Source organism: Eumetopias jubatus, unplaced genomic scaffold, assembly GCF_037043125.1.
Source record: "Eumetopias jubatus isolate StellerSeaLion01/CBP00866 unplaced genomic scaffold, mEumJub1_p1.0 scaffold_13, whole genome shotgun sequence".
NCBI lineage: Eukaryota > Metazoa > Chordata > Mammalia > Carnivora > Otariidae > Eumetopias > Eumetopias jubatus.
Window position 1 is genome coordinate 56,111,713 of NW_028274819.1, and position 12,989 is coordinate 56,124,701.

At 49.8% G+C, this 12,989-nt stretch overlaps 1 protein-coding gene across 1 annotated transcript in view; it reads right to left on the bottom strand.

Annotated features, from left to right (window-relative positions):
- Nucleotides 1–5,563, bottom strand: part of CHRDL2 (chordin like 2) — a 31,215-nt gene extending 25,652 nt beyond the window's left edge. Inside the window, exon 1 of the mRNA XM_028115970.2 lies at nucleotides 5,482–5,563. Coding sequence (XP_027971771.1) covers nucleotides 5,482–5,563 — 82 coding nt within the window. The remainder of the gene's footprint in view (nucleotides 1–5,481) is intronic.
- Nucleotides 5,564–12,989: the final 7,426 nt, after the last annotated feature.

Sequence of the window (12,989 nt, forward strand, 5' to 3'; positions counted from 1 at the left end):
CTTGCTGAATATCTCACTCTTCCACCACCCCACCGGGCTCTTTCACACTCGCGCGCCTTCCTGTGCTGTTTCCTCCACTTGGAATGTGGTTCTCCGTCTCCGTGTTTGGCCGCTTAGCCTCGTTCTTCAAAAGCCTGTCCAGAGGCCACCCTTTCCGTGAAGCCGCCCCACCCTCCCAGGCCAGCGGCCAGTCCTTCCTCGGGGCCCCCACAGAACTGGGTTCAGCCCTCTCCGACAACTCTCGTCACTGGATTAGAAGCACTGATTAAGTGCATTCTTCTTCCTTACTAAACTATGAGCTTCTTGAGAGCAAAGACCATATCTCATTAATCTGTGTATCTCCGAGTGCTCTGCCCGGATCCTGCACAGAGTTGGGCACTGGATTAATGAATGCACCATGAAAGAACGGAGTCAATGGAGAGGGGAGGTTCTGGAAGAGGAGGTGATTGATGGTTCTTAATCCTGGAAACCTCTTTCACAAAAAGAATACTTCATCATGTGATAAGGTAGCCAAATCCCTCTTAGCACTTTGACCTTGCCACCTACCAGGAAGTAACGTTTGACCTCCCCTTTCCAGCTCTCGCCATCTGCCATCTGAACTCCCAAACCACACACCACCATGTACAAAAAGGTCAGGGGCCTGGGCAGGTAAGAGGATGAACAGTTCCATGACCTTCACGCCCCATCCAAGGCCGTCCCACAGTCTGCCTTGAAACTCATGCTATGATAAAGGCCTCCTAGGGGGTAGTTAGGAGTGGGTAGTGTGATTGGGAATTCTTCCAACAGGAAGCAGAAAAGACAACCAGAAAGAAGCTTCTGGGCTGCAGGGGAAGCTGGAGGAGACCGGGGGGTGTGGGGTGTGAGGAGAGAGGCCTGGGATTGTGGCTGGCCTGTCCCCAGCCTGCAAGGACCTGAGCGAGCCAGCTGTGCGGGAATGTGAGAACGTTCCCATCTTTTCCCTGGCGCCCACACAGCCATACTTTATTTATTTATGGTTCCCCCTCACACAAACAAACCTGCTTCCCTCCCAGACATAAGCTCTGCTCTGGGCGCTGGCACCCAATGGGGGAAGGAGTCAGAAGTGAAAACCTCAGGTCCTCAGGGGCGAAGCTGGGCGACCTAGGGAAAAGGCCCTCACTTCTCTGAACCTGACTCTTCTTCTCTGACACATGACAGATGTTCGGGGGCACAGAAGGACCTCAAAGGAGAGCCCTGTCAAACCAGGAAGGGCAGCTCTGTTACCGGCAAGCGTCAGGGGGGCAGAGATGAGACCATTTACATCCTCTTCTGCCTTGGACACGTCACTTATATTCACGGTATCTTAGAAAGTTAGGGACTGAGCGATGACATCCAATCCTTTATTTTACAGATGGGGAAACTGAGTCCTAGAAGAGGGATCAGGACTCGCCTAAGATCATTGATTTATGCCAGCACAAACTCTAGTGGCAGTCTTCGGATCTTGGGGGGCTGCTTATAGGCACATCCCTTCCCGAAGGGGGCAGGACCAGAAGAAGACCAAAGTGCAAACAGAAGGATCCAGGTGAGCCATACGGAAGAATCCGGCTATAAGAACGGGTATCAGAAGAAGACCGGGACGGATGGCGTTCTCTGGTAGGAGATGCGATCCTGTCCAGGGGCTTGCCTGAAATGATCTCGGCGCTGCACCTCCCAGGGGCACCGCACTCACACCAGTCCTTCTCTTTGGGAGCCCAAGGGACCCAGGATCCCTCCCCCAGAGGCCGGCGCCATGGCTAGTGCCTGGGGGAACTTGAGAGGCCAGTCCTGGAACAGGTGCAACAGCTGGAACCCTGTGCAGCTGTCGCGGGGCTCCGCCTGCTGGCGAGTGAGTGAGACAGAGACCTCTACTGGTGGGAGGGAGGAGGTGCAGAACCACCTAACCCACCCAGGGAGGGGCCTGCCTGGAGCCAGATGTCAAGCCTTCCCTCGGGTGCCCCCTTCCCCCATGCACATCTGGACGGGTAGATGGGGATGCAGCTAAGCTGAACAGCAAGGCAGGGTCCCTACTGGTGGGTGTCCCTCCACACCCACTGTTCTGGGCCTTCTAGGTACGCTCTCCTGGTGTCTGAGGGCAGGACGACCAGGCTGTAGATCTAAACTCCCCCGACTTGCTTTTTCCAAAGTCCAGAGCAGACTCAGAATCAAGGCAACAGCATCTCTGGATCTTAGAGTCTTAGAATCACAGGATGTTAAAGCCAGAATGGTCTGAATGATAACCTGTTTGGGTCAACCATCTCTCTTTACAGCTGGGAAAACTGAGGGGCAGAGAAGGGTGATTTGTCTGGTGTCACAGCTGGAATTAGCAGAGCCAGGCTGAAGCCCGGACCTTCTGACTCCAATTTGTCCTCCGTGCCACGTCATACGACGGGAGCTCCCTTTCTGCCCCATCTCTACTTCTGCAGTCTGGGATCCTGTCACCTGGGGACAGAAGCTCCGGTTCCTACCATACGCATTACCCTTGGAGTGAGGATAGAGAGATTGATGTTTTTACTTGATAACTGTCTCCTGAAAGCAGGATTGGACAGCGGGAGGGAAGAGAAAGCAGACGCATGCCGGATACCTTAAGGGGGCTGGGGGTGGGGGTAGCAATTAGTAAGGGAAGAGCACAATAGAGAGGCACTGACCTAGGGGCAGAGCACTGGAGAGGGAGTCAAGACACTATGCAGGTTCTCATTCACAGGGGGATGGGTGCCCAAACTGACTAGCATCATGCATGTCTGTGGTTCCGCCTGGGGCCGGGATCAGTATCAATGACCAGGTCATGGACCTGGAATCAGGGTTCGATCTGTGGTCACAGTTTTGAGGATCAGGGCTCAGCCTGTGGCCAGAGTTGAGACTCCGTCCAGGTTGAACTCAATCTGTGGCTGGAAGCAGAGCCAAGGACAGAATAACCTTTGTTTGAATAGTCTTGCATTGCGAGGAGCAAACCGCCATGCGTGCTCACAGGCCTTTGGCATTCTGCAGGGCTGAGCCACCTCAGGAATCTGACATGACGCAGACCTGAGAATTCCCATCTGTTGGCATCACTTCTGAAAGCGCCTGAGGTGTCACCAGGAGATGTCTTATGCATGACAGGCCTGTGGGATCTTACTTGAACTAAGACAAGGACCTTCCTAAGAGATCCCAAATAGGACCCTGGCAAATGCCTATAGAATAGGATTGTTCCTAGATTCATAGATAGTCAGCAGTAGAAGAAGTGAAGCTCAGAGAAGGGAAGTGATTTGTCCCAATGCACATAACCAATAAGTGACACATCTGTGTATTCTTTTCTTTAATAAATCTGCGGTGTGAACTTGGGCAAGTCTCTCCCACTCCTGGGCTTCAGTTTAACTATAAGGATAGGAAAACTGCGGGTAGAAGCAGATGATTTTCAAAGGCTCTTTCAGCTCTGACATCCCAGAATCTGAACACACCCCTCTGAATGCCAGTCCACCTCACCTTAATTCAAGTCTGCTCTGAGTAATTTTCTTGCATGTGTGGAGCTAAGCTCCAGGCTGTAGGGGAGATAGAATTCTGGCAGGACCCAGTGAGAGGTAGGGGCCTGAAGGCCAGTGGAGGCGCAGAGGAAGGAGATGGAAGGGGCGTGGGTGGCCAAGGAAAGTTTGCTGGAAGAAGTGTGACCCAGCAAGGTGCTGAAGGGCTGGCAAGATACGGGAGGTTGACAGGAGGGGTGTGGGTAGGACATCAGCAATCCTGCACAATGATCTGATTCTGGTTCATCTGTCAGAGAGGTATCCAGGGCAGCGATGCTTGGAGAAAAGCCTTGGGGGCTAAGAATGCTGTGCCAAGAGGAAGGGGGGCAGGCATGGAGGGCATTCTGTGGTAAGTCCCTTTTAAGAAACAACAGGTAAGTGTTAGGAGGAAACCTCCGGGGCCCAAGGAAGGGGAGGAGACATTTACTGAGTACTAGGCATTGTGCTGGCTAATTTAACACAGTCACCTCCTTGAATCCTCCCAAGAGCCCTTTGGGTTCCAGGTGTGTCTCTGTCTGAGATCAAGAAATTGAGGCTCAGAGAAGTTGTGACGTATGATAAGTCACACAACTGCTGAGGGCCAGAGGCAGGACTTGAACCCAACACTGAGGTCTTTCCATTACTTATTACTAAGGACTTCTGTGAGTCTCATGCTGCCGGCAGCCCAGAGACGACCAGACATGCAGCCTGCCCTCACAAGCAGAGACAAGAATGAAACAGAATCCAGCCCCACCAGCTCCAGAAAGTCACGTGCAAAAGAAAGGCAGCAAAAGAAAGGGGGAGCTGAGCTGCGGAGAGGACAGAGCGCTAGGCTGGGACTTGGGAAACTGGGGTCTTCATCCCAGTCCCTGTGCTGTGTAACCTGGAGCAGACCCCTGCTCCTCCTCCCTCGGTTTCTTTATCAGGTATTTTAGGGTTTGAACTAAGTTCCTTCCTTCTCATTAAGTGTATCTTTGGTTTTGTTTTCCATCCTCACAGCATTCCAAGAGATCGGGGATGGGGAGGGGGTCCACCAGCCTCTTGCAGGGGTAGGGGGAAACTGAGGTTCAGAGAGATTATATAAACTGTTTGAGGTTACACTGCGTCTAAGTGGAGACTGATATTTTTAATGATGCTACCATGTACCAGCTAGTTGCTGGTGCTAGTTGCTTCACATATTTTCTCCAATTTAATTCTCACAACAGCCCTGGGATTTTGACTCCCATTTTATAGATTAGGGAACTGAGGCTTAGAGCGGTGCCCTCCACCTGCTGGTATTCAAAAGATCTGGGATAGCGAAGACTGGTCTATCTCCCTGTGCCCTTGCTGCCTCCCAGAGTCTTAAAGCTCCAAATCAAGGTTCCTTCAGATGCTGTGGGGCGGGGGGGGAGAGGGGGAAAGCATAGGATTTGGAATTGGAGAGCTCGGGCTTTGGATGGCTTACTAGCTCTATTAACTTAAGCAAGTTTCTTCTGTCAACCTGTTTTCTCATCTGTAAAATGCAAATGACAATACCCACCTCATGGGAGTGTTGTGAGGATCACAAGGGGTAACAGAATGAGGTTTGTCTAGTTAGCTCTTCTGTCTTTCCATGGGCTCCCTTTGAATGCAGTAGTCTACATCTTCATTACTTTCATCACACCCTTGCAGCCAGCCATGCCCGGCTCTCTCCTGAGAACGTTAAGCACCACCAGCAGCCAACACACACACACACAGTGTCCTGCCCTCTCTCCCACCGCCCTCAGCCCCCCGCATCCTCAGGTCCGTGGCAGCAGCCCCCTTGGCTCTGAGTTTCCCCAAGTTTCCCCCGCAGTATCCCACACTCATCAGCCCATACTGGTCGGCAGAGAAGTCTCCACTCTCCCCACACAGGTGCTGCCCTATGGCTGTCAGAACAGTTTGCGGTCCCGAGTCCTGGCACTTGCCCCCGCCCCCCCCCCCGCCACCCCGCACATCCCAGGGGCTCGAATCCCTCCTCTGCCTACCCAGCCCCACCAGCACCCCTACTTACGGGCTCGAGCGTGGGAGTCCAAGGGGAACCAGAGCAGCGCGAGTCCCAGCAAGGAGGAGAGGACCCTTACCTCGGGAACCATCCTTCCTTCCCCCAGGGCCAGGCCGCCGGGCGCTGAGCCGGGAGGGGCGTCGGGAGAAAGTGAGATGAGGACACTGAGGCACAGGGGCACAAAGCAACCCGCAGACCCAGGGAGGGCTGCCTCTACAGTGGAGAGTCAGAGAAGGGTGGAGTAGGTGGTGTGGACAGAAAGGGAGGTCCAAGGTGGAAGGTGGGAATAAGAGGAAGGTGGAAAGAGAACAAGGGGAAAGGAGAGAGAGAGATGGAGAGATGGAGGAAGGTGCGGCAGGAAGGGAAAGCAGTAAAAGCAAAGGAGAAGGTGAGAGGGAGGGGAGGAGGAGAAAGACGGGGAGGACAGGGGTCTGCAGAGCGCGCAGCGTCGGCCGAGGCGCGCGGGACCAGCGGGCTGTTCCGGGCGCGCGGGCTAGAAGCGGCCGGCGCCCCCTGCTCGGTGGGCTCGGGGGAGGGCTGCGGGGTCCCGGGGCGCGGCGGGGCGGCGGTACCCGGGGCGGCGGTACCCGCGGCGGCGGCGGCGACGGCGCGGCGGCCGCGGGGGCTGGCTGAGCGCGGGCCGGCTGTGCACGCCAAGGGCGCCAGGCGCCGCGCTCGGGCGCATTTGTACTTTGCCGCGGGAAGCAGGCAGCCCCGGCCTGGCGCTGGCCTAGCGCTGGCGCCTCCTCTGGGGCACCGCGGGCTCGGTGGATTGGCCACCCGAGAAACAGGCCCACTTTTCCCCTCCTCTCTCGTGCGGGTCTCCGGGACGCACGCTCCAGGCGCGGCGCCGAGAGGAGGCGAGAGGGCTGGGGAGGGGGAAGGGGCCACCCGGACCACGGGCTTTAACCCCTGACTCTCCGTGGCGCCCAGAGCGCAGTTAGGACGCAAACCAGTTAGGCTTCAGGTGGGACTTTCGGGTGGAGAAGGATGAGATGGGGCGGGAGAGGGAAAGCGGGCTGCGGGGACGGCAAGGCGCTCAGGGCGGTGCGTGCACATCACTCTGGATGAAATCAGGACACTTGCCATTCTTAATTCCGTTTGTGGTCTTGGACACGCCTCCTCGGAGTCTAAAAATGGGGATCCTAATACGTTCCACATTTTTTCCGAAGATGAAATGAGATAATGAACGTCAAAGTACTCACATCTCAAAAAGAAGGGGTCATAATTCCAGGCAGCTGGAATGACCTTCCCCTTTCTACCCACACGCTCCGTGCCTAGGTTGAAATCCAGTCCAGCGGGATTCTTGGCCCTTCCTCTGGAAGTCTTCCTCTGCTTTTCCCCCCCCTCCCACTCCTGAAGCAGGACGTGATCTCTCCTTGGTCTCTGCAGGTAAGGCCTGCACCTCCCTGAGAGTGATGGCCAAGTTCAGGCCTCTTCAGTGAGAGCTGGTTGTCAAAGTCTCAACTTTCCCACCAGAAGGCGAGCTCCCTGTGGGTACAGCCCCGAAAGTCGTGGTTAGTGCCCCCTACCTTGTGTTGAATGAGTGCATGAATTAGTAGGACCCCTGAGCTTTCAGGTTAAGAAACACCCAGGCTCTGAAACCAAAAGGGCAGGGTCCTTCTCCATGGATGGCTCTCTCCCTAACTTGCTGGGCCATTTTGGTCAAGTTCATCCATCTGGCTTTGGACCTCAACTTCCTGCCCAGCTTCTCTTGCGGAACTCCTGGGAAGTCCAGTGAGCAGGGGAGGGGAAAGGACTGAGAAGGGTAAGAGGTAAGATAGGGTACCGAGCCACATGCCACTCTGCTAGAGAATCATTTCCACCTTCTCATGCTTCTGGCTGGCTGGCTGTAAAGATATTTTCTTACAATAAGGCTGGGCTCCCCATTCCCATGTGCTGCCAGGCTATCCCCTCCAGAACAGAGAACACTGGGAAGAATCAGTGATCCCCAGAGATGGAGCTTCCCCAGAGCTCGCAGAATCAGGGACAAGCATGATCTACCCCAAGGTGCCCTTCAGACTTAATTTCTCCCACTCCAGTCTGGCCAGTCTCTTTCTCTTCCTTGAGTATACTGGATTTTAACAGATAATGAGAGCTATGTATATCATCATGCTTCCCTTTTTGCCTTGCTTTCAGGGAGCTCAGAATTAAACGTAGTGCTTAATTGCAGAAATAATCTCATCCCAAGGATCTGGGACAGAGATCTTTTCTTCCCCCATCTTTGTTTAAATTCTGCTGTACACATGTATTCATGTCTTAGATGGACGAGGTGAATCAAGATTCGCCTGTCCTATATCCTGCCCGTTCTACTTCAGGAAAGGTCCCCACCATGAAACCCAAACACACCTCGATCCTCCTCTCCATCCTGCTCCCAGAGTTGGGACCATTGTCATCCCTTACCTGGACTTTGCCAACAGCTTCTAAGCAACGCTTCTGCCCCTAATCTGGGCCCCTCCAATGTATTTTCCTCACATGTGCCCTAAGAATTCTGCTTATTGTTTCTACTGACAAATCTGATCACATCACTTTTTCCTTAAAATCCATTATTGCAGGGGTGCCTGGGTGCCTCAGTCGGTTAAGCAATTGAGTCTTGGTTTCGGCTCAGGTCATGATCCCAGGGTCTTGAGACTGAGCCCCATGTCAGGCTCCCTGCTAAGCGGGGAGTCTGCTTCTCTCCTTCTCCCTCTGCCCCCGCCCCTACTCGTGCTCTTGTGCGCAAGCACGCACTCTCTCCCTCTCTCAAATAAATAAATCTTTAAAAAAAAATCCATTATTGGAAGTAAATAGATAAATAAATAAATAAATAAATAAATAAATAAATAAATAACATTAAATGCAATGTGGTATCCTGGACCGGATTCTGGGACAGTAAAAGGACATTAGTGGAAAAACTGGTGAACCAAGTCTATACTTCAGTTAATAGTTATGTGCCAATCTTGGTTTCTTCGTCTGCACAGAGGTTCCTTGGCTAGGTAAGATGTTAGCATTGGGGAAAGTAGGGTGGAAGATATATGCTTCTTAGATAAGAACTCTGTACTCTCTTTGTTATTTTTCTATCAATCTAAAAGCTTTCCAAAATGGAAAAAGAAATCTTTCCAAAATGAAAAGCTTATTAAATAAATAACAGGACAAAAACGATAGGCTTCCTATCATTTACAGAATAAAATCCAAAATTGTTAGCATTGGATTCAAGACTATGCACATTTTGGCTCCTGCTTACCAATACTATCTACCCAACGCTCCACCACTCACTTCCCGAAACCGTCTGTGCATTTTCACACCTTCATATGTTTGTATGTGTTTTCCTTCTGCCTGCACTATATTCTTCCTCCTCTAGCTAGTGAATTCCTTCTAACTTTTCAAAAGTCAGCGCGGAGTGACTTCTTCTCTGAGGCCTTCCCAGAGTCCCCCCAATCAAAGCAAATTTTTTGTTTTTGTGTTTCCTAGAGCACTTTGTAGTGTAGCTACTGGAGCATAAATACGTATTTGCATTTCGGAGTAAATATTTCTTTTGCGTTTCTACTCAGTACTGTGGGGAGCTGGGCCCTTTTATCATTTATATCTGTACTTCCAGCACTTAGCAAGGCAACACACAAAGAAATAATTGCTTCATGAATGAGTGGAGACCTCAGTGATTTGAAAAGATATTATTTTCATGGGGGAGCCTTCAGCGTGCCTCTTGCCATTGGTTTTAGTCAGTGATTGACCTAAGAAACAAGCCGTTGAGGGAAATCTCTGCGTCTTCTGTAGAATTGTGTTGAAGATGGTTGTGCATTAAGATGGTTGTCCTTTAAGAAAGGAGACTTGATAGATTCTTCCAAAATCTAATCAGAAAAAAAAAAAAAAAAGGTATCTACCCATAGCAATTTGTCGTACTAAGTTTGGTACCTGTTTCTTCCCTCTTAGGGAACTTGCTCGTTGCCTTCCAAGGCAGCCAGCCCATTGCATTATTGGACAGCTCTGTTAGAAAGTTCTTTAACTGATATCTGATTCTCTGTGACTTCCCACATGGCTCCTAGCTCTCCCCTGCAGGGCTATGCAGAACAAGCCAACTCTTTTTGTCTCTTGAGAGCTCTGCAGAGATTGAGACAGAGAACCCCTCTTCCATACTCGCATCCTTACCGGTCCCAACCCCTGGAACTTCACACCACATTAAACTTTCTCTTTCTTCAAATGTGCTGAGCTCTTTGGCTGCCCCCCACCCTCGCCCCACCCCATGCTTCTGCAGTGCTGTGCTTTACTAATGCCCTCCGTCTCCCCACTCTTCTGTGGTAGCCTTATTTTCCCCAGGATCAGAATCGTTACCTCCTTCATTCATCCAACCCTGTGCCAGGTACTGTGCTAGGTGCTAGGGACACAGTGGAGAACAAGACAGACGCTGGTGCTTGCGGGTCAAGTTCTCACTGAAGTCTCTTTCATGGTGTCTGAGTTAGCTCTCTCCTTCATGCTTCTGTATGTCCATTAGAGCACTTACCACTTACCATATTGTATCGTCAACGGTTTCAGGTCACGTCCTCTAAAGTGAGTTCCTCGAGAACACAGACTACTGTCTTCCCTAGCCTTCACACAGCTTTGCACGTAGTAGCTACTAAATAAAGGTTTGTTGAAGAAGATCCTTCTTCCTTCAAATAGTCCTCTTGTGACATGTTATCTGTGGCTAAGGCCATAGGCTGCTTGATTATGTAAAATTAGCATAGTGATAAGGATTAGAGAGATTCTGTAAGTAAGATTCCAAAAGCAGATTCATCTAAGAGTGAATGTAAGACTACCTAATAGAGACTCTGCATCAGAGATGTGCTCATAAATGTATAATAACCAGCTTTCCAGGGGGGAAAAGCCCTGGTTTATAGCAGTTTACAATTTCCATGGTGTAGATACTCCCATCTTGGCCCATTTCAAGCTATTGATGTGACATCACTGAGTGTGGAGTTGACGATAGGGACCATTATGTAGTATTTCCATTATCAGGTCCAATAGATGTAAATAATTTCAAGAATATTGATAGTAAAATGTAGTAATATAGTTAGGAGTTGAAGAGTTTGAATGTTTTGAATACAGTTTATATGTAAGTTTATTTAATTTGATGTTCAGAATGATCATGTTTAACAACCAGCTTGCAAAATTCGTGAGAATTTAACACTCAGCTCCCCTGAGCCCTTAGAGCCACCTGGAGGACATTGCCTTTACTTGATGATGCCCTGAAAGGTGTGAACAAATTGAGTCTTTGAAGCCGGGTCCAGTTTGGGTACATTGGGAGGAAAGTCTTGTTTAAAGGAGCTGTCAAAGTTAATTTACCTCTAAATTGAACAATCCCTACTCCACTCCCACTCTTCAGCAAGGTTGGAGTTACTTATCCATATAACAAATATTTACTTAAGACCTGTTATTACTTTAGGACACATTCCTTTGGATCTCCAGATATTGTGCATATAGTTGGCCTAAATAAATGTTTGTAGAATGAATGTGAGGCTCACCTGTATTTATTTGTATGGGCTTTTAATGTGGCTTTGTGAACATATTCTAAGTCTTTTTTTTTTGACCTCAGTGGGCCCTCTCTTCCCAGAACCGCCTGCAAACAGAGATTCTGATGGCAAGAGGCATTGGGAAAGCAGGATGGGGGGAAGACATAAGCCCTTAATTTCACAGGGCCCTTATGAGGGAAACTGAGTGCGGACAAGTGTCTTTGGAAGCCACAGAGGGGGAACATCCTTCATCCAGATCCTAAGCTCTGCTACCAACAGGAAGCCTCCTCTCTGGTGAGGTGCCATCACTAACCAAGCACAAAGGAGAATGGGACTTATGCTCCTGCCTCCTCCACGCTCAGGGGGACGTTTGCAAAGCAGTTTGTCCTCAGAGACTTCTCTCCCTGGGTCTGTGGTGATGTAACTAGAGTGCCAGAGAACGGCGCCATCTAACTTGGCTCCCATAGCCATGAGGTGGCAGGCCTTGTGTCTGCCCAAAGATGGGAATGAGGAACCACCAGTTATCTCTGTTTTTTCCCCAGCAATATACAGTTTTCTTTAATTAGTTTTTCAGAGTTCTCTTTTAAACATGTAAATCAAGTAATGTCTTTGCCTTGCTTAAGACCTCCCCATTGCTCTTAGATTAAAATCCAAACCCTTCACATTTTGTAAGTCCTGCCATGACCTGGCCTCTGCCTACCCTCTGACGTCAGGCCATTGCCCCTCTGCATGCTATGCTCAGGCACACGGGCCTTCTTCTGTCTCCTGGGATACACCAGGCTGCCTGGACCCCTGAAGGGTCTTTCCCCTTGAAGTTTCTCCTGCTCAGAACGCTCTTCCCTCAGCTTTTTCCCTGACTGACACTTCATTCAGCTCAAAAACCAGTGAGGTTTCCCCAGTCCAGCCTATCTACTGATGACCCCTACCAGTCATTTTCTATTCTACTGCTTTGTTTTACTTCCTTTGTGTCATTTATCATTATCTGAAATGTATTTCTTCACTTGTGTGTCTGCCTCCTCCATGAGTTCACACGAAAGCTCTGTGATAGCCTGGACTTTAATTCCTGATCACTGTTATAATTCCTAGCTCCCCAGACAGTGCCCACACATAGTGGAGTCTCACTGAATTTTTAAAATATTTATTTATTTATTTACTTACTTATTTATTTAAAGTAAGCTCTACACCCAACCTGGGGCTTGAACTCATGACCCCGAGATCGAGTCACATGCTCCACCCACCAGCCAGCCAGGTGAGGTGCCCGTGAATGTTTTTTTAAATAAATGAAAATAAATGGAGGACAGAATGCTAACTTGGATTATCTGATTCATGTGAGGAGTGAACCCTAGATTTAAGACTCTGAGTCCTTGGAATTTAACCACATAAGTATTTTTATCATCATTATTATTACCTCATTATCATCACACCACCACCATCACTATCAACAACAGTGCTGCGTGGAACATGCGGGTTCTTACTGTTTATCAAATGAATGAATGAATGAATGAATGAATACATCAATGTTACAGCTGGCCTCAAACTACCTTTCTAGTCTTATTTACTATTCCTCCTTCCCCCATTCTAACTTCTTGCACGTACTCTGCTCCTGCTACTCAGAAACAATCATTTTTGCTTAGCACGCCATGTCTTCACATCTCTGTGTGTTGGCTTATTCTGCTGTTCCTTCTATTTGGAACTTCCATTCCTTTTTTGATGAGTTCTCTTTCTTGCTTTAGGACCCAATTTTGCATCCCATCCAGATAGTCTCTCTTCTGTGCTTCCCTGTTGCTTTGCCTGCACCACTGTTAAAAACTTGTCTCCTGAATTTTTGTTGTGTGTTGACATAGCTTGCCTTCTCCCTTAGGTAGAGAGCTCCTTGAAGGCAGGGACAGTACATTTTCCTCTCTGTATTCTCAGGAATCATTGCTGGGCCTGTCACATGGGAGCTTCACAGTATTTGTTGAAATCCATCTGTGGGTATAGGAGCCATGTGCTAGGTGCTGGAGGAGGAGATGTACAAGGCTGGTCCAAAACACAGTCCCTGGCCCTGAGTGC